The sequence below is a fragment of the Carex rostrata genome, chromosome 35, assembly GCF_964058835.1.
Source record: "Carex rostrata chromosome 35, lpCarRost1.2, whole genome shotgun sequence".
In the NCBI taxonomy this organism is placed as follows: domain Eukaryota; kingdom Viridiplantae; phylum Streptophyta; class Magnoliopsida; order Poales; family Cyperaceae; genus Carex; species Carex rostrata.
The window spans coordinates 1240775-1262864 of record NC_135952.1 but is presented as its reverse complement, the minus strand read 5'-3'; the positions used below and the strand labels follow the sequence as shown (position 1 = coordinate 1262864).

Below are 22090 nucleotides of genomic sequence, written 5' to 3'. Positions count from 1 at the left end.
CTCATATCGTATTTTTTAGTGCAAAGATAAATTTTCGTTTGATTATACCGTATTTGCCCTTATTTACTACCTGCTTTCTTTTTAAAAACTATATAAAATGGAAATATTTAATTCATTTAATATGAAAGAGCTAGTCTTATTTTGTTTTTATGGAGAAATTTTATATTACCATGACCTTTTTTAATAAAAGAGGAAATTAAGATGTCATCCTGATCACCTATAAAGTTCTCAAATATGAAATATTTAGATTTTATGAAAGAACACAAATAACAAATATGAAATTTTACGACCCGCAAAATATTTTTACAAGGAAAATAGTAAATTTTTAGAAAAGACTGATTAATTTTTTTCATCTTTTGTCATCCTAATCACCCATAAAATTTTCAATAACTTAGTCCTACTTACATCATAAACATTTGGCGAGTTGTATGATTGCAGCTGTAACGTTGTTTTCATTAAATTTGTTGTTTTTTTGTTCTTGTCTAAAGAGAGAGCAAGAAAATATATAGGAATGAAGATATGAACGACAAGAAAGATTCTTCTTCAATTTATGTTTGAGATTTTTATATAAAAGGAGATTACTCTTTTGAGATCGTCAATTGATTTAATTTGTTGGTACCAACTACTAAACTGCACCCAGCTAAGCTCTTCAATGACTTGTTATGCACACAAATAATTCGTCATTTGATTAATATCTTAATTTGTCATGTGTTACACCAGTTTGGTGCATGAATAGTTTTAAATTTTAATTCATAGTTTGTCATTAGTAGCTCGGTTTCAAACTTTTTGTATGTTTCTTAGAGGATTTAAATTTGACTATTTTATGCGTCAGTTATATATGATTTATTAATAGAGAGAATTGAGTAAATCAAATATTGCTGAAGAAACAAAGAAACAAAAATTTGAATGTAGACACACACAAAAACTCATCTCTCTAAATAAGTAAATAAAGCAATCTGCCAAATGTACAAAAAAAATTCTGAAATTGCGCATAAGAATTAATAGTAAAGATTTAATTTGAGGCAAAAATAAGAAGGTGCTTATTAGGGATAAAATTGATATTAAAAAGAAACAATTTTCTTTGCGCTGAGTATTAGAAAAATTTAATGGGAAACTTCAACTCAAGTTTTGAAGCTCTTCTCTTTTTTTTTTTTCTTTTTTATTTTGCATTTCTAAATTTAATGTTGGATATAAGAAAAATATCGGACACTATCCCATCAAATATATCATCATAATCTAATATTCAATACTCAATACCGATACTCAATACCAAAACCAGAATACACTATCCCGTCAAATATATCATCATAATCCAATACTCAATACCAAAAGCCAAATTTAATCGTAGAAATTGTAAACACAAATTATAGAGAAGTCTGATTACCTGATAGCGATCGATCTAAAAATTCAAATCGAATTGCTACGACTATTAAGATTCACCAAGACGTAGTTGAAATTCCAATCAAACATATAATCGAATGATAATCGATATCAAAATTTTACCAAAAAAAATATTTTATTTTTCCTAATTTTCTTTTGCTTTATGGTTCTTTTATTTGGCTTTATTCTTCTTTTGCTTTATTCTTCTACTTTTTTATTGGGCTTTATTCTTCTACTTTTTTATTTGGTTTCTCTTTTTAAATAAGGCAGGGTTCCGTCAGTGAGCATCAAGGCAATTCAGTTTCAACCCCCACCTCTACCACCACCAAAAAACCCAAAAAAAAAAGAAACAAAAACAAAGACAGAGAAAAAGAAACTCCCCACAATCGGAATACATGGCAGCGGCAGCGGCAGAGGAAGCTGTGAAATTTGTCTTGGGCAAGCTTACTGATGCCTTGCTCGAGAAAGCTCAGGAACTATACGAGGTGAGTGGGCAGATCGAACTTATGCAGACGGAGCTTCGCTTGATCCAAGCTTTGCTTAGAGATGCCAATTCCAAGAGTAACAGAGATGAAGCAGTGAAAGAGTGGCTAATACTGGTCAGAGATTTGGCCTACCAAATAGAAAACGTGATTGATACCTTCATGGTTGAGATCCAAGAAAACAGTCCAAAGGCAAAAAGTTCCCGCTGGTTCACCATACCTTGCTGTTCAAATTGCAGCAAACTTACAACAGTTGTAAAAAATCCCATAAAAATGAACAAGCTTAGTGGCGAGCTCAATACAATCACACAGCAACTCAAATTGCTTTACCAGCGCAAAACTGACTTGGGAATTACGGAACTTGGTGCTGGTGGTGAAGAAAATGCTCAGCTACCTTTTAGGCCGACAAAACCTTCTGATATTGATGAGTCAGAAGTTGTTGGCCTTGAGGCTGCCACGTGCGAGATTATCAAACAACTGCTTGATAAAAACGAATCAAGGCGCACGGTGCTCTCGATTGTCGGTGCTGGCGGCATCGGGAAGACAACACTGGCCCAAAATGTATACAAAAGGTGCATGTGCTCTCTTTCAAACACGTTTCAATTTTGAGTGCGTAAATTTTTGTGGAAAAATTTGTACCAAGAAAATTGCTAAATCAGAAACCAATTACTTGTTAAGAAGTCAATCGCTCAAATTCGATCCTTTGTTAGATTTGTGCTTTCCCATGAAATCATGAATACATCAATTCTTCGATCTAATTAGTTAAGAAACTGGGTGATATATTGTCATTAATTCTTTCTTCATTATTATTAGTAAGCAATTACCTTGCATGTATTTGTTGCCAAGAGCAACCACAGAAGTTTTTTTTTTCTTAATGGTCAATAAAATCCAGCCTGTTCGTTGCTCAGAAACTTGCAATTTATGAGTTATATTCAAGACAATGGTTATATACATGGTTCCGAAAATCGGCCGATTCCGAGTTGACTCGGCCGAGTCGACTCGGAATCGGTGGTGTCCGAGCCGAGTTTTACCCGATTCTCGCGCCCGTTCGAGTTTTTCGGCAAAACTCGGATGAACAGTGCCGAGTCAGCCGAGTTTTCCGATTTTTTCAGCCGAGTCAGCCGAGTCGGACCGAGTCAAGCGAGTCTTGACCGATTCCAGACCGATTCAGGACGATTCTCCTCCAAATGAGCAGATTTTGCCTTTTCATTGCGTGAAATTGGGTTTATCGGAAGAGGAGTTTTTGATTTGGGAAGACAGAACGAAGGAATCTGTGGAGGAAGAAAGGCTAATAGAGACATTTCAAATAAACTTGGCGTACCAAGTCTATTAAATATAGAAATCTAAATAACATTGGCCCATAATGAACTAGGAGCAACTAGAAAACTCTGATAGGGAGATGGGCCACATGTAAGGTTTAATGACATATAAAAGACTGCCTCCACTTTTCTTTCTCCTCTCCATTTCGTTCTTTATTGGACCCATCCATTTTAGCATTTTTTTTACATTTTTGCACTTGCTTTCGAATTGTTTTTCTATGTTTTCTGTCTCCTTTTTTATTCTTTTTCATCCTTTATTTTTCTTTTTATATTTATTTATTTTAGGAATCAAAAATATTTTATTTATTAATTTCTTCTGTTATTTTAGGAAATGTTTACTATTTTTCAATTTTACAATCCGCCCCTCCTCATGTTTGCTAAATGTATTACTCAATTTTATTATTTTATTTGAGTGTAATATTTTGTCTTAATTAACATAGATTTTTTACAAATTATTTTTATCAATTTTTTCCTATTTTTTGGCTACAAAATAAGCTTCTGTCAAAAAAACCCGAGTTACCGATCCGATTCTTCCGATTCTGACCGATTCATCCGATTCTGACTCGGCGGTCAAAAATTCGATTCCGATTCCGATTCCGAGTTTCAGAACCTTGGTTATATAAAGGGATTGCTTTGTAGTTTAAGTGGATCGGGAAAAGTAAGTTCTTATGGTTTGCAAACATGCAGGTAGATTCACTGATATGTCACTGAACTACACCCAATATATGATTCAGATAATTTATTCCATAAACAATCACCTTAATTTGTACGTTTAATCAAAATTATCCTATCTGTTTTGGTTAATACAATTTAAAACATGGTAAGAATGGCTCCAAATTTTCTTAACTTGAAGGTAATTTATGCTCAAAGAAGTACTTTCCAATATTTTAATTTCTTAACGATATATAAATTTGATACAAAATGTAGTCTAATTCTTCTTTACAATACATTATTAATCAAGTAATAATGGAAAAGATCTCCAATAAAAATTTCCCTTTCTGCTGCCTTTTTTCTTGATGTAACATATTCATTTTGTAACAACAGTGCAGAATTGGTGGAGCAATTCGATTGTCGTACATGGCTGTCCATTTCTCAAAAGTTCAATATAAATGATCTCTTGAGAGAAATTCTTTACTCAATTGAACCTGAAATGAGAGAACGAGAGCCACCCGTGACAGATGAGGATGTATTGTTGAAGCTTAGGAGCTCCTTGGGACGCAAGAGATACTTAATTATCCTAGATGATGTGTGGACAGAAGATCTTTGGGACCCATTGAAAATACAATTACCTGATATGAACAATGCGAGCCGTGTGATAATTACCACCAGATCCGTTAATGTTGCTAGACGGGCAGATCGCAATATAGAACCGTATATGCTCGGTTACCTAAAAGAGGGTGATTCTCTAGCTCTCCTCTTCAGAAAGGCATTTCAAAAACGTATAGAACCTGAGAATTACCCTCGTGATCTCTTGGAAGTCGCCAAAAAATTTATGAAAAAATGTGGTGGGCTACCCTTGGCATTGGTTGTGTTAGGCGGTATCCTCACAACTGAAGAACCCACCTACAGTGCCTGGAGCAAGTTGGAGGAAAACATGAATTGGTTCGATGATGATGGGAAGAAGTGCTTGCAAGTCCTAGCCATGAGTTATGAACACTTGCCTCACTATCTGAAACCATGTTTTCTTTATTTTTCTTCATTTCCTGAAGACTATAGGATATCAGCAAAGCATGTCACGAGAATGTGGGTTGCTGAAGAATTCATACCGAAAGATGGATCTGGAACAATAGAGGACAGAGCTGAGAGATTCCTTCAAGAGCTAGTGAAAAGGTACATTCCCTCTCCTTTTATTTTTATTTTTTAAGGTACATAATACATATAAAAGAAGTACTGATGTGCTTTTGGCAGCCCAGTTCTGTCAACTTCACACCAAATTTACAAAAATGAAATTATAGAACCAAAACCCAAAGCGCGCAAATTCTTTTCCAGCGACTCCCCTAAATCAGCCCAATTGATATAATTAACAAATAATTTAGCATAATTTCAAATCCCATTTTAGGGAGAATTTCTAGTGTGCTCATGTAAAATACTAAAATAGCCATTATCCTCATAAAAACACCATAAAATCCAATATCTCCTCCAAAACCTTACATTTTTTTTATACACTTTTATTTATTTAACATTTTATTTAATTATTTTAAAAATTGAATTGACAAATATTACCTATACTATGTTCTTTTCTCTGCCTTGTTACGTGGAGAGTGTGTTTTTTTTCTTTTCTTTTTTTCTTTTTTCTGGATATTACCTTTAACTTCTAAATTTTATTTTCTATATGGTTTTTATGGTGTAACGTTTAGTCCACATGGTACTGCAACAGTAGTGGTGTTGGGTTTGATTTTTGATTTTTTTTTTTTTTTTGAGAAAAGAATAGAGGTCTAGCCCCTATTATGTATTAACTACTATTGGTTACAGAGTTTTTAGGATTTTGAGAAATAAAGCATCAATATAAGGAATTAAATTTCAAGCTTCAATCGTACACAAGTCTTCAGTCTTCAAGTTTCTCTCTCCATGTTAATTGTTTTACTCATTGTAGATAGACTCCATTGATTCTATGTTTCCTCTACAAGTTCACTTTCAGTCTTGCTACCGCCTTGAAAAATTCTGGAACATTTCTCCAGATAACAAATTGTGTTATTAAAAGTAGCTCTCTGACCTGTTTGCAAGTTCCTTTATCACCAGGCATGGCTTGCAAAATTGGTTGATTCCGAGTTGTTATTTTTTGTAACACAAGAGAGAAGAGTTTAAAAAAAAACTTTACTCACAATCTTATTTTTCAGCTTTGTATGTGTCGCTATTTATAGTTACAAGTCAAACACTAGTGGAAAATATGGAATCAGGATCGGTTATATACGCATATTAGTATCGGAATACAACCGATCCTGATGAAGGCGATACTGATACTACAATAATCTGTATCGGTTAAATAACCGATCCAAATAGAAACTATCAGGATCGGTTTTTTATAAAAAACCGATCCTGATACTATTTTTTTTTTTCAAAGTTGGTTCTGCAAAAAAAAAAAAAAAAAAAAAATATCAGGATCGGTTGTTAATAAACAACCGATCCTGATACTTTTTTTTTTTTTTGTTGGTTCTGCAAAATTGCAATATTATTCTTTTAGGATTTATGGTACCCAAAGAATTGAAACCGGATTGATTTGATAAAACAGAATACCATCTCATGTAATTTCAATCCAAAACTAAACTAGCCGAATTGATTTAAATGAAACCGAATTGATTTGAAACCGAATTGAATTGATTTGATAATTTGAAATTACTTAAACTAGCAAAACTAATCTAGCAAATTTACCTAAACTGAGAGGCGAGCGGACTGAGAGGAGAGGGCTGAGCACCAAGCATCGAGCACCGAGCACCGAGCGAGTGAGTGGATTTATTGCGCCAAGCACACTTGCGTTGAGCACCGAGCACTCTTTTTATTGAGCCGATCGGACTGAGAGGAGACGGCAAGACGGAGGGAGAGGAGGAGACTTGCGGCTAGAGGAGACAAGGAGTTGAGAGAGTTGTAATTTTGAATAATGGAGAGACGCAAGGAGAGAAGGGATGAGCGCGGAAAAATAAAAACCTAAAATGGACTATCTGGAACGGTTGTTTATAAACAACCGATCCCGATACTATTTTTTTTTTTTCAAAGTTGGTTCTGCACCAAAAAAAAAAAAAAAAAAAAAAGTATCAGGATCGGTTGTTTATAAACAACCGTTCCTGATACTTTTTTTTTTTTTTTTTTGTTTGCAGAACCAACTTTGAAAAAAAAAAAAATAGTATCAGGAACGGTTGTTTATAAACAACCGTTCCTGATATCTTTTTTTTTTTTTCAATGTTGGTTCTGCAAAAAAAAAAAAGTATCAGGAACGGTTGTTTATAAACAACCGATCATGATACTATTATTATTATTTTTATTTTTTTTGCAGAATCATCTTTGAAAAAAAAAAGTATCAGGATCGGTTCTAAGCTAAGAACCGATCCTAATTATCAAGTATTAGGATCGGTTCTTAGCTTAGAACCGATCCAGATACTATCTGGATCGGTTCTTAACTAGGAACCGATCCAATTAGTTCATGTGCTGTGTTTTCATTAGCTTTTAGTATCGGTTTTATTGATAAAACCGATCCAGATAGGTATTAGTATCGGTTAGTTCATACAGCCGATCCAAATAGGCCGATCCTGATTTCAGTTTTTCCACTGGTGAAAAGAAAAACTAGCCGTTGGAATGCACATTCCCTATTGCTATTAATTACTGGGCACTATTCCTATCCTATTAAATAAACTAGTTGTTGCAATTTGAATTCATTTTATATTTCAACACTTCCCCTCAAGCTAGGAATGTATATATCATACAATCTTAGCTTGCTTATAATTTTCTCAGATGAATAAGGATTCAAGCCTTTAGTAAAGATATCCGTGAGTTGATCTACACTTTTTACGTATGATATTTCAATTTCCTTTGCTTGAACATTTTTCTCTAATAAAGTGACAATCCACTTCTACGTGTTTTGTTCACTCATAAAATACAGGATTTGATGCTATGTGTCATGCTGCATTGTGGTCGCAATATATTTTCATTGGTTCTTGAATTTTAAAACCCATGTCTGATAGGGCTTGTTTGATCCATGTTAGTTCGCTTGCAGTTGATGCCATGGCACGGTATTTAGCCTCAGTGCTTGCTACAACATTTTGTTTATTGTTTTTTCATGTAACTAGATTTCTACCTACAAATGTGTAAAAACTGGTTGTCGATTTTCTATCGAAACTTTCCAACCTAATCTGCATCGAAATAACCACATTTATCATTAGAATTATTATTTTTCATCCAAATGTCTTCACCGGGATTACATTTTAAGTACCTCAACATTCTATTTATAGCTTCTAAATGTGGTGTTCTTAGTAAGTGCATGAACTTACTAATTTGGATTATGGAAAAGAAAATATCCGGACGAGTAACCATTAGGTAGTTCAATTTTTCTACAAGTCTTTGAAACTGATTTATGTCTTTAAAAGATTCAACATCTTTACTATTTAATTTGCAATTGTTGTCAATTGGAGTAGAGGACAGTTTGCATCCTAATTTACTGGTTTCTTTTAATAAATCAAGTGTGTATTTTCTTTGAGAAATAAATAGTCTTTTATCTGAATAAGCTACCTCTATTCCTAAAAAGAGGAGGGTTCAAATGCATCATGATTTGGTGCTCCAATATGCTCCACATCCTTCATCTCTGTTTTCAAAGTTCGAATAGTCGATCTGAACTACTCAACATAATCTTCATAATAAAATATTCTTGGAGACCAAATTTTATATTTTTTTTTAATTTGTCTACTATCTTTTTACATAGGTGCAATATCACTTTATCGGATGGTGATCCATAATCTCCTTAAAACAATGATTTTGTATCTATCTAAAAAAATAGTAAATAAATTCTAAAAAATATAAAATTTGGTCTCCAAGCATATTTTATTGTGCAGATTATGTTGAGCGGTTCGATTGATTGTTCGGACTTTGAAAATGAGAATAATGGATGTGGAGCATATTGGAGCACAAAAATTATGGTGTATATATTAATTGGAGCATATTAAATAAACTAGGAGTTGCAATATGAATTATATTTTACATTTTAACACAAGTTGACTGGGCCAAGTCAGAACGGAATCGGTCTATGGCGAACCTATATTTCCCAAGTTTTCCCGGTTGGATGAATTTTGTATGGAAAACTGCGTAATTTGAAGTTGAATAGAAATAATCAGTCAAATTCCCACTCTCTTATTTCCATAGCAAAATTATTCCGTTTTAGTAATTCAATCGAGCTATTTGGGGAAGAAACCAAGAGGCGACATGTCATTCTAAAAAAGAAAAAGGAGAAAGAAGTTTAAAACATTATAAAATATTGAATATATATGGTGTGCGAATAGTGTATGGCTCTCCTTTGAGAATATAAGCTCATTCTTTGCGAACTAAGTCCATACAAGTTATTAAATAGACAGAACATGCTCGAGCTGTCCCAAATAAATTTTTTATTTTCAAATAAAAGTATTTCAATAATGTGTCAAATGATTTTGTGATTATACAAGTAAAATAATTTAGTGTCACCGAAATATTTTATATTATTTTCTTGTCATCATTTACATCTATCCAATGATTCAAATATTTAATTTATGCAATATATTTTGTTTTTATTAAATAATCAATAAAAAAAATTTATTTATTATATTAATCTTGTTTAACCATAATTTTTTGAAAAAAATATTTGTTTACCAATTTTTTATACAAACAAAAGATTATGCCAAAACAATTCGAGTTTTTGATCTGATTCAGCCGATTCGGACTGATTTATCCGATTCCGATTCCGATTCCATGACAAAATGACTGATTCTTATTGTGATTTTGATTCCGATTTTCAAAGCCATTCCAGCCTTTGTATTGCATCAGTATGATTACTTGTTGATCCTTCTTCTTGTGGAAAAAATATACTACTAATTTTGTGATACATTCTTCTTGCGAAGGCACAATCATTAAGAGATGTACTGTTATTTCTTTGTCCGCTCGACACAAATAGCAGATACACATTGAAACCCATTTTGTTCAAATTTTCAGTCGTTAGAATTCTGTTTAATAACAGTAACCAAGCAAATACCTTGAATCTTGGCGGTGCGTTCAGCTTCCACATTCTTTTTAATACGTTCGTGCTGTGCTTGATGTGACTTGACAGTTCTAATAATTCGTTTTTATATATAGCTAATTAACTCCCATTAAATGCGGATCAGCTTGGGTTCTGTCTTGGTATCGTAATTATACATATATTTTTCTTTTTGTTTCATCAGATGTTTGGAATAAGTGATAAGACCTATCGTAATTATACTGTGTTGCAGGTCTTTGATTCAAGTCACTGAAAAGTCTTGGAATGGCTACTGCAAATACTGCAGTATTCATGATCTTCTACGAGACCTGGCTATCCACAAAGCCAAGGAGGATAACTTCTTTACCATATTCTCAAAAGAATACGAAGATGTTAACCAGCTGGCTACTAGAAAGCCGCACCGTGCAGCACTGCAATTTTGCACTCTTACGAAGGATGGCATTTATTCAGAGAACACTCGTTCTTTATTATGTTTTTCTTCTAAGATAAGTTCAACAAATGGTAGAGGCTTTGGACTACTAAATTATAGTGGCTTTAGACTACTTAGAGTGTTAACCATTGAGCGTGTTGATACAAGAGAATTCTCCGGTAGTGACTGGTTGAAGGGCTTGATGCACTTGAGGTATTTGGGTTTAAGAGGCTGCATTATTCAACCAGAAATATTTAAGAAGATTTCCTTGAATAATCTAGAAACCGTTGATTTAAAAGATTCCATATTTCTTGATAAAAAAGAAGCTACTAATTGGTCATCTGATGTCTTAATCCCAAATCTACGACATTTATTTGGTGACTGGGATACTGTAGAACGTTTCTCGTTAAAATGGGATCACCATACAAATCTACAAACATTAAAATATGTGGAAAACAGTGCACTTCCTAAATTAGGATGTTGTATCAACTTGCGCACGTTAGGGATTCATTATCCAAATGGAAGGGTTGTTTGTCATCCAGAAGAGTGGCAAACCCTTAAGAGTGTGTTGACAAAGACAGAACAGTTGACTTCCCTCAGCATTATTGCGGATGAGTCCGTCCTTCCATTTGGTGGTACAAGAAACCTACCTTGTCATGAGAAGATACAAAGTCTACGTCTTAATGGAGTGTGGGCAATTGATAAGTGGCTTCCAAGTGTTGAGATGTTCCCAACAAATCTAACCAAATTGGTGCTTCAATATTCTAGGCTTGAGGAAGATCCAATGCCCATACTTGAGAACTTGCAAAGCCTCAGGATACTTTGTTTACTTGGGTCCTCATATATGGGAACAAAGTTGATCTGTTCAACCGGAGGGTTTCCCAACCTCAAAAAACTGGAGCTTAGAGGGCTGCCGAAGCTAAGTCATTGGGACGTAAAAGAGGGAGCTATGCCCATCCTTAGTCACCTCACAATTTTTTTGTGTGCTGAGCTGCGCACACTTCCTGAGCTACCAAACGTGCAGATAGAAATGTAACATCTCTTGCTCTTTGGTTGTAAAATTTCTTTACAGTTTTCACGTCTTCATTTGATGTTCGTATATATATATATATATACACACCTTGTGTCCTTGCAAGGCTTTATTATTGATTGTCATTATTTTTCTGTTCTGAATAATTTCAGGGCGAGTATCGAGGTGAAACATATTATTAATAGAGTGGCAAAGAAATTAATGGCAGCGGCTAGATCGAGGTGAACCGTTAAGTTTCGAGTCTTATTGATTGTAATTTTAATTTTTCAGTTTGTTGTTTTCGGGTTGTTCAATTTTTCATATTGCATTTTTAATAGGCTTAATTTTCTATTGTTTGTCTGTTTCAATTTTTTTAATTGTAATTGTACTCTTAAATTTTGCATGGATTTGGATTGGTTTGGAATATTGTTGTGATTCATTTCATTTTTTTTAACATTGTATATGTTTGTTTTTCCTGGTTGTCAATCTGCAACATTAAGTACTTTGTTTCTTTAAAACAAAATATTTCATAAATTTTACGAGAACATATAATGATTATTGTAACATCTCAATTTTTTGAAGTATGAAATTTTATTTGACTTGAAATAAAGTGTGTTAAAAACATAGCAATATGGATTTCGAAGGATAAATTACAAACACTGGAATTTCAATAATCTGAAATTAATACACTAGAAGTTTATACGAAAAATTTAATTAGAAATAGCTCATTTTAAGATGCACAAATTTTGATTGATAAATTTTGTTAGCGTTTTTTTTTTTTTTTTGAGAAGCTTGACAGAAGCTGTCAAGTTTTATATTGATTAAAAACAACAAACCATGGTTACAAAATTACAACTTGCAGTGACTATGTTCCCACAATTCGGTACCATAACATATGACAACAGTTGTAACCACTCAAAACCAGAAAGAAGTATATCTAAATCAGTAAAAACAGCATTGTTGACCTTGCGTACCAGTCATATGAGAGACCATACCCACTTACCCGCTAACAGAATTTGAGCCATAAATTGACCTCCTGTTCTATTCTATCCACTAACAGGTACGCCGGTACCATTTTTCCTCTAAACAACAATGCATTGCGTTGTTTCCAAATCACCCACATGATTACCATAAACCAGCAAATCCATCTCAGGCCTGTCATCTTGTGTTGTCTTGCAATTTCAGAACGGTTCCACACTTCCTGTACCGAGTCAGCCGGTACCATCAGTCTGCATCCGAGTTTGAGGGAAATGATGTTCCAAATTGTAGTTGCATTTGAACAGTTGAAAAGTAGATGCACTGCGGTTTCCATCGGTTCATTACATAGAAGGCAACCCAATTCACAGTTTATATATCTCTTAATTAAGACATCATGTGTCAGGATCTTGGATTTAAGCACTAATAAGTAAAAATTCCGACAGTGGCCGGGCACTTTGCTTTCCAGAGATGCATAAATTTCCATTTAATTTTCCCTCCACCAGTTAGCACCACATTTGTAGCCCCTGCTGAGTACTCCCCATGCTTTCCCCATCTCCATTCCAAATTGTCCCGCTGATCCGATAAGACCACCTGTTGCAAGTTTACCCACTCCAATAGCTCAGAATCCACAATTAGCTGAACCATTTGCAAATTAGCATCCCTTAGAGAAATTTGTTGTTGCTGGGTCTAGACTGACCATCTCTAAAGCATCTCAAAGGTGTCCCTGCCAGTTATCGAAGCAGAAGGCAATTGAAGCTCCATCTCCTATTTCCCATTGAGCACACCAGTGAAAAATGTGCTTGATATTAAGCAATTGGGTCCAAAAAAAGGACCCATTTGCTGTCCAAATTTTTGATCGATCTTCCCTACCCCTGAGACCCCGTAATCTTGTCCCCCAAGTGGACCATAATGCCCCTGGTTCTTTATATAATCTCCACCACCATCGGAGCAATAGTGTGATGTTTTGTAATTCAAAATTAGAAATATCCAACCCACCCCATTTCTTTGGAATTTGAATTTTGAACTCTATTCCAGTTAAGTAATGAAATACCTCTTCCCTCTAGTTCATTTCTTCCCCAAAGAAACAGCCTTCGCACTCTATCCATCCTTTGAATAGCCCATTTTTGAATTTGGAAGCAATTCATAAAATAGATAGGAATTGCTGACAAAACCGAATTAACCAACTAGAGTCGGCCTCCTGATCTTGAGATTAATTTGCCCTTCCAGCCTTGTAACTTCCTTTCCAGTTTCTGTACCAGAGGCATGAATAAATTATTTCCTGGTTTCTTTGCCGTCAACAGCATACCGAGATAAGTCACTGGTAGTGATGTCTCCTGACATTGAAGGACCGCTCTAATCATGTCAACCTCATGTTGCTCAAGATTAAAGTGAACAAAGGCGCTCTTGCTGTAATTTATGCTCAAGCCAGACACCTTGGAAAAGAGCCTGAGCACTAATTTTAGCATGGCTATCATTTCATAACTCGCATTTGCAATAAGCGTCGTATCATCAGCATATTGCAACGCCAACATTGCTTCTGGGATTTTCCTAGAAATTCGGCTTTGGATCAGTCCGTTTGCCACTTTAATGAATTGTTGTAGAACATCCACCACTAGTATGAAGATCATGGGTGATAGTGGGTCTCCTTGACGGAGACCCTGCTTATGCCGAAAAAATTCGCTTGGCATCCCATTGACCAAGACTCTAGAGGAGGCAGATTCAAGCAAATTACTAATCCATCTTATCCATCTGGATGGGAAACCACGATGCTCCATAACAGCTATTATGAATCTCCAATTAACCGAGTCAAAGGCTTTGGAAAAGTCAATTTTCATCATAATTGTCGCGCTTTTCGTGGCATTCACATGATGAAAGATTTCTCTTGTGGTGATGAAATTCTCCGCAATGTGCCTTCCGCGTATGAATGTCGTTTGATATTGATACCAACTTTGGTAGTTCACCACTCAATCGGTTGGCAAGAATTTTGGAGAGAAGTTTTGGGATTAGGTTGAAGATGCTAATTGGGCGGAAATCCATCACTGTTTGCGGTGTCTCCTTCTTAGGAATCATGATGATATTGGCACAATTAATGCCTTATAGGTCCAAATTGTGTTTATAGAAGGCTTGCACCATACCCATGATATCAGCCTTCAGTTCTTCCCAATAACACTGTAGGAATTCATTTGGGAGTCCATCTGGCCCAGATGATTTATTAGCTGCCAAACTAAAAACCGCCGCCTTGACTTCCACCTCTGAGAAGGGGGCTTGTAGATGGTCAAGATTGACCATTTCTGATGCCGTGTACAAGTGAGAGATATGTGCCGGTATGACATGTGTCTCCACTCCTAACAATCCTTTCATGTGTTCAAGGAACAAGGACCGGATCTCCACTTCATCAGTGATTTGGTAGTTGCCACTGTGTAGTGAGTGAACCGTGTTCTTAGCTGCCCTTCCTGATGTGAATGCATGAAAAAACCTAGTATTTTTGTCTCCATTTGCAAACCAATTACATCTAGATCTCTGCTGCCACCTCATCTCATTCACATTTGCCAATTCATACGCTCTTGCTTTGAATTTGAGCCTTAAATTAAATTCTCTTCTATCCAGCTTCCGTCTCTCTTCTATTTGGTCAAAGAATAGAATAACCTTTTTGCAAAAGGTCAGTTGTGCTTCTATCTCTCCAAAATGCACCAGGTGCCACTGTCTCATGTGTTGATGCAGATGTCGGACATTCTTGTCAAAAGTGCCCAATCTGTTCACACATGGCAATTCCCGGTTCCTCTACAGTGTCTGAACCATTCTTCTCATTTTTGGGTATTTGAACCAGAATTTTTCGATTCGGAAAGGCTTCTTTGTTGGTTGCCTGCTCTTGCATGTTAGAAGTAATGGTGCATGGTCTGAAATCATGACTGCTTGGGCTTCCAAGCCTATAATGGGAAAGTTCAAAGTCCATTCGGTTGACAAGAAAATCCGGTCTATTCTTGAGAAAGCCGGGCTTGGCCTAGTACTTGACCATGTGTACAATCTGTTCTTCAAGGGCACATCGACCATTTGCAAAAAGGTTATCAGATCATTGAACTGGTTCATGAGTGACCAACACCTCGAATCTCCCAACCTATCTACTAGCCATCTAACGAGGTTAAAATCTCCGGCGAGGAGCCATGTGCCGTAGATGTTAACCTTACCCCCTCAACTCCTTCATGAACAATCTTTTTTTTTTGGTTATCTTCCGATGGTCCATAGGCATTCGTCACTGTGAATATTGCCCTTGTGGCAGTTTGCATTAGGATCGCCGTGCACGTGTGTTGTGTTGCCCATGAAGAAATAAGTGAATAACTCTTTCTCCAAGAGATGATGCACCCTCCGTTACTATTAAACGATTGAATGTAAACACAACTTTTCTCAAAATAAGAAGGTAAAAAACATGCAAGGTAAATCAAACTAAATTCATTTAATTTAGTTTTTTGCATACAACAAACATCACACCTTGATGCTCTAATCACATTCCTTACTCCATTGCATTTTTCTCTGCCCTCGAGCCCTCTTACATTCCAATTTAGAATTTTGATTTTCTTCATAAAATAACTATTTAACTACCTACAACTTCCTTTCCACTTCTATCTGACAAGGACGACCTGTCAGTCCATGTCGGAGGCCATCTCCTCCTCTGTTATTGGGTCGAAACAGATGTGGGTATTAGCCCTTTGATCTTCATCTCCTGAGATAGTCGCATCAGTTTGCATGAGCTCATTTTCCTCCTCAACCGTGATCAACACGTTAGATTTATTAAGCCCAGCAATCCTTGCAAAATCTGCGCACCTATCATAGGTCACATGAATATTATAAAACCCATCAGGAATTAATTCCATTTCTTTGGGCTGCTTCCTATTCTTGAAGGCCCAGGCACATCCTCTGCCGCCTTTCTTTTTTAATACACTAATTGGAATATGGATTTCGAAGGATAACTTACAAACATTGGAATTTCAATAATCTGAATTTAATACACTAATTTTGATTAGAAATTGCTCATTTTAAGGTCCACAAATTTTGATTGATAAATTTTGTTAGTGTTAAAATCAGCAATCTTAGAAATTTCCTAAGATATTCAGATTTAAATTAAGATACCTTAAATTAATTATATATGTTGATGAATTTAATTGTTACATTACGAAATTTTAATAATTAAAGTCAAAGGATTTAAAAGCAAGAATCGAAAATTGTGCTAATAAAATGGAAGTTTAAACCTTAATTAAGGTTCCTCTAAATAAGTAAATTAAGTATGAATCAAAACCGCGTTGAAATTTCGATATTTTGAGATTTTATAAGCTGAGTGCGGATGGGTTGACCCGCACTGCGGGTGGGTGCATCCGCACTCATGCAAACATGGGTTAATTTGAAATTTCTGAAAAATTGACTAAGTGCTGAGTGCGGGTGAGTGACCCGCACTGCGGATGGGTTCAGCCGCACTCATGAATTCCTGTATTGAACTGAATTTTCTGAAAACGGCTAAGTACTGAGTGCGGATGAGGTTGACCCGCACTGCGGGTGGAATCCATCCGCACTACGCTCGGACTTTTCCTGAACTCTTACCTAAGTCCCGAGTGCGGGTGAGTGACCCGCACTGCGGATGAGTGCGTCCGCACTGTGTTAAATTTCATGTTCTGAAAACCGACTAAGTCCCGAGTGCGGATGGGTTGACCCGCACTGCGTGTGATTTATGTGTTAATTTTCACTTCCTAAAAACAACTAAGTGCTGAGTGCGGGTCAAGCCACCCGCAGTGCGGATGGATGCATCCGCATTCAGGGTAATTTAACCCTAAAACTCAAATCCGATTTCTCTCTCTCTCTCCCACTTCATATTTTCACCATTTTTCAAGTGATTTCGTCCAAGAGAGAAGAAAAAGAGCGCGTGAGTTTCCGTTTCTTTCAGACTTCCGGTTGTTGCGAGAAATCGAGTTTGGAACCGAGAAAGCAGCCGAGGATCTCTCCGAACCCTCCTATTTGGTATTTCTTTCTCTCCTTCTTTCTTTCGAAACCTCGAATTTTCTCGATTTCTCAGATTCTCGTTTTAAACCCGAGATTTGTGTTCGAATTGCTCGAGGACTAGTTCCTCTACACTCCTTACTAGTTTGTTTGTCAATCTTTTTCCCGATTTCTTCCGATTTGTGAAATCTGATTTCTAGGGTTTCGTGCCAAAATTGAAAGTTGGCATAATCGTGATTTGATTTGCTTAACCCAACCAATTAGACTTGTAATCGGTAGGGTTGCCTCCTGATCGTGAATTTTTAGAACATTTAACGGCTGATTTGAGGTTTTGACCAAATTAGGGTTAACCAAACGGTAAATTGAAATGAACCGAGAACCAAAGTAGTGAAACTGTGATTGAATGGTTACCTAATTATAATTGTGTAGGGTTTGAAGGAACCCGGGGTAAATGGTGTGATTTGAAAGGTTGTAAGTAAGAAATCAGGAATTGAACGGATTGGTACCAAAGGATAGGAAATTGATTAAAGTGTAAGCCTGATGTAACTCGAGTAAATGTTTCCAATAGTTAACCAATGTTAAACCAAGTATACGTATAATATAGGTGTAGGCTCGGTCGAGCAAGAACTTGCGAGACAATACGACGTCCGATCCTTAAATTAAGCGGTACGCTCGTCATACTAAGGTGCGGGATTCTTGGACTTGTTTGATACTTTATTTTCAGGAATTAAACTGTTTATTCGTTTGTCATGTTGAATGCTTAATTGTTGCATATTTTGGAATTCATGTTGTATATTGATTCTTGCATAAATGGGAATGATTTGAATTGTTCGGTTAAGATTAATTGGCATGTTGGTATGGTTATTATTTGATTAGTTCTATTAATTGTTCTTGATGTGAATGAATCTGCCAGGCCGACCTGTTTAGGTGGCTGGATAAGGTAACGGTGACCTATCCGTTGACCTGTGTTTATGAATTTGCCAGGCCGACCTGTTTAGGTGGCTGGATAGGGTGACGCTGCTGACTTATGCGTTTGACCTGTTAGAATTTGCCAGACCGACCTGTTTAGGTGGCTGGATAGGGTGATGCTGCTGACTTATGCGTTTGACCTGTTATGGATTTGCCAGACCGACCTGTTGAGGTGGCTGGATACAGTGACAGTGACCTACCCGTTGACCTGTTTAATGAATTGGGCAAGGCTGATAGTTGTTTGTGATTCTATTTGAATGAAATTGCAAGGTTGAGCAGTATGGCTGACTTTGATTCCGTGTGTTTGCATTTGTGTCAAGTTGACCTGTATAGGTGACTTGTAATCAGACCTTAGGATATGGTTAAGCCAAACAGCTACAGATGGGTGTCAGATAAATGGTCCAGCTTGGTTGGCCATCTATAGGCGCCTGTAACCCTACAGATGTGGGTTTGATAACGGTCCAGCTCGAAAGAACATCTGTAGTTGCTACAAGCCCTAATGAATTAAGTTAAGCCAAATATATGTTGTGTTTTGAAACCCATCTTGGAAATTCCGTGAACTGTGTTTCAGGTTGATTAATTGTTGTCGAGCATTGGCATTTTGTTATTTATGATTATACATATCTGTTTGCATTGTTATTGTTTGGGTTTCATTTTTGAATATAGAGTTTGATTGCAAGTCCAATAATCTAAACTGTGGCAAATTTCGCACTGAGAATTTATTCTCACCCCCACCCTCCCGGTTATTTTACAGGTACTGGTGCGATTGATTCCGGAGAGGCACGAGAGTAGTAGGCCTTAGTAGCTTACCAGTATATGACCCTAGATATGTTTTGTTGTATAGATTTAGGGTAGGCCTCGTGGTTGGTATCCGGATGAGATACTTTTGTTGTATTATTTACTGTCCAGACTGAGTACTCTGATTTTATATTAGAAACTTGTTTTTATTGCTTGTGTTTGGTTTGAATTGTTAATTGCCTTGTAAGCATACATGGCGTTGTATGTTTACGGCGGGGGACTGTTACGACCCGTGGCCGCGGGGTGTGACATTAATTGTACTTGTAAATTAATTAGTCTAAATAGGGATATTTTAATATTTCATAACATCATGTAAATTTATTAAAAAGTTATTTTCTATAATATAATGGGTATAGTTGAAAATAAGTATTTTAAAATAGAAGAAATATAAATGGATTTGTTTTAATGAAACCATTTGACCAAGTCATATTTGTGAGTAAATAACGTAGGGTTTTGGCTTAGATTTTATCTTGTTTTCTCACCTTTGTGTTTAATTAATTAGTGAATTAGCTTCTTATTGCCTGAATTTATGTTTTGGGGCTATTTTACATCATATGAAGCAATAATTGAGTCAATCGGAAAAGCACAACATTTGTTTTAGGGTTCTATTACGGGCCGTATTAACCCATATTACTAATAAATAATAGTATTAAAAATGGATATCTAATATGTATCTAGTTTAGTATTCAATTTGTATTAGTATCTGTCTAATATCCGATCAGTATATGTATCGGAAAAAAAAAATACAGATATGGTTTTACCACTATCCGATCCGTATCCAACCCGTTTTCACCTTTAATCGTAAGAATGAAGATGGTTCAAAAGTGGTTGATAAATAATTTTAAAGTTAATTGATATGTCAGAAAAAGTAATGCATTGTAGTTAAGGATGATGATTCTATTTGTGGCCAACATTATTCAAGCAAATTGGATGTTAGAATACTTGTACTGATGTGCATTATGATTAATTTTAACTTCATAACGACTTAAATTAAGCATGTCTACAATGAAAAGTAGTTCCAAAGACAGAGGCAGCTTTGGCGAGGGGAATTGTAGGAGGATAGAATTTGTCCGCGAGTATTCTATGAAATAATTTAACTTTTGAGTTTGTTCGAAATCGAGCCATTTAATTAATTTACAAGGCAGTATTAATACGAATTCTGTAGTTTTGGGATTCTTGTTAATTTCAAAAAGTTAGACGGCTCAGATTATTCAAAGATCAATTCAAATTTGAGATATCTCATATATAGAATGTGAAATCATAATTCTACGGAAAAAAAAACAATTTGCTTGAAATAAGATTTGATATATACACCACAAAAAATTAGGAACTAAACACTATATAAAGAAAAAACATATAAGCAAACATACAATTTATATGAAAATATAATAAATATACAGTAATAAATTTTAGAAATATCACCAAGATAGTACAATACATGCCACATGCCAATATAGTGAAGGCATTCGTGCTTTTTATTTTTCCTGCTAAAATCATTGTTGAGGAAAAACAATTAGCATTTCGATTATAGATATACAATGAACTGAAAAAAACACTATAATGGTGTTTGGTTGTGGAAAAAAATAATATGGTGATGTTTGGTTGTGAACTAAAGTATAATAGTCATGAATTATAAAATCGTAATAACAAAATAATTATCAAATATAGAATTATTTGGACCATAAGGACAAGAGCACAACACCTGTTTTAATCTCGGATTTAGAGTTGGAGATGCAGTTTTGTCATGTATACACGAACAAAATATTTTATAGGTTTAAACACGAAATCAGACAGTCTTTGAATCTGACTTGTGTTTTTAGGGTGCAACTAGATGACAATATGTTGAAACAATTTATTTATAATTGTTTTTATATATATAATTATTAATTTTCTCAAATATCTTATTATAAAATTAAATAATGTATAAAATGAATATAATTAATAAACACATCTTATTATCAAGTTGTTTATTATAAGTTAAAAAGTGTTTATTTTTTATGAATTTTTTTCTCTATATAACAAATTATATATACTATTATCCATACAACTCCAAATATATTTATATTAAAAAACAAGTAATTTATGTATGATAGATCATGCAAAATATAACTCTTACAAAAGTTCTTTTCTTGTAAATCATTTTTTAACAAGAATTTGAAAAAAGCCTCTTCACGCTAAACTTGTGTGCACGAATAAAATATCATACCACAAAAAAAAATCGCCTCCCTCCATTGTAATTTTTCGGATAGTTAAAAGTTTTACTGTATTCTTATCCGTTATAATTGTTCGGATACATACATGGATACGAATACGGATCGGATAATTTAAGTAATTTTTCGAATTCGGATTCGGACGAAATCGGATAATATCCGAGATATTCCGATCCATTTACACCCCTAGGGCCACAAAACTCACCCACTAGCTGATCTATCGGTTTGAATTTGTCATTGAAAATCCGACTGCATGCATCGATCTCTTCCTCCAAATTATAAAATTAGATAGCAAAATCAATTCCCCTCGTTCCTTGCTTGATCTGCCCAACACCATCAAGTCCACATTTGATTCCTCTTGCAACCCCGGCCCGCAATAGTCCGACATTTGTTGCCTCACCACCCGATGTACCGAAAAATATACAACGCAGTCAGTAAAGAGATGTTCAATTGTTTCACCTTGAGCCTGACACATGTAGCATATATATATATATACTCGCTAAATTGAATCCCCTGACTTGCAAGTTATCGACCGTAAGAATTTTATTGTGTAGTAGTAGCCAAGCAAAGACCTTGCACCTTACTGGTACTGTCAGATTCCAAATTCTTGGAATATCTGACATTATCACCGGACCTCCCTTCATTGCCAGATACGCTGACTTGACTGAGAACCGGCCTATTGTTACGTTTAGTTCTAAATATTATTTAATACCAATGAATATTAGAATTTATGGTAACATACTATTGTTACGTTTAGTTCTAAAATGGCTATCATTTTCAATATTCACTGGAAATATATCATTAGTATAAATTGGAATGTCTATCGGAAATCAAGAAAATTAATGAT

At 35.3% G+C, this 22090-nt stretch overlaps 1 protein-coding gene across 1 annotated transcript; it reads left to right on the top strand.

Moving 5' to 3' along the window:
- Positions 1 to 1645: 1645 nt before the first annotated feature.
- LOC144549263 (disease resistance protein RPP13-like) lies at positions 1646 to 11778 on the top strand. The gene is made up of 4 exons (XM_078297984.1): positions 1646 to 2434; positions 4226 to 5011; positions 10120 to 11328; positions 11479 to 11778. The coding sequence occupies exons 1-4, from the start codon at positions 1776 to 1778 to the stop codon at positions 11549 to 11551; spliced, it is 2727 nt and encodes a 908-aa protein (XP_078154110.1). The 5' UTR covers positions 1646 to 1775; the 3' UTR covers positions 11552 to 11778.
- The last annotated feature ends 10312 nt before the right edge of the window (positions 11779 to 22090 follow it).

What these genes read in the sequence shown, in the direction of transcription:
- LOC144549263 (XM_078297984.1), top strand. Translation starts at nt 1,776, where the DNA reads ATGGCAGCGGCAGCGGCAGAGGAAGCTGTGAAATTTGTCTTGGGCAAG. An exon ending in GCCCAAAATGTATACAAAAG is followed by an intron (nt 2,435 to 4,225) that starts GTGCATGTGCTC and finishes TTGTAACAACAG; the next exon opens with TGCAGAATTGGTGGAGCAAT. An exon ending in CTTCAAGAGCTAGTGAAAAG is followed by an intron (nt 5,012 to 10,119) that starts GTACATTCCCTC and finishes ACTGTGTTGCAG; the next exon opens with GTCTTTGATTCAAGTCACTG.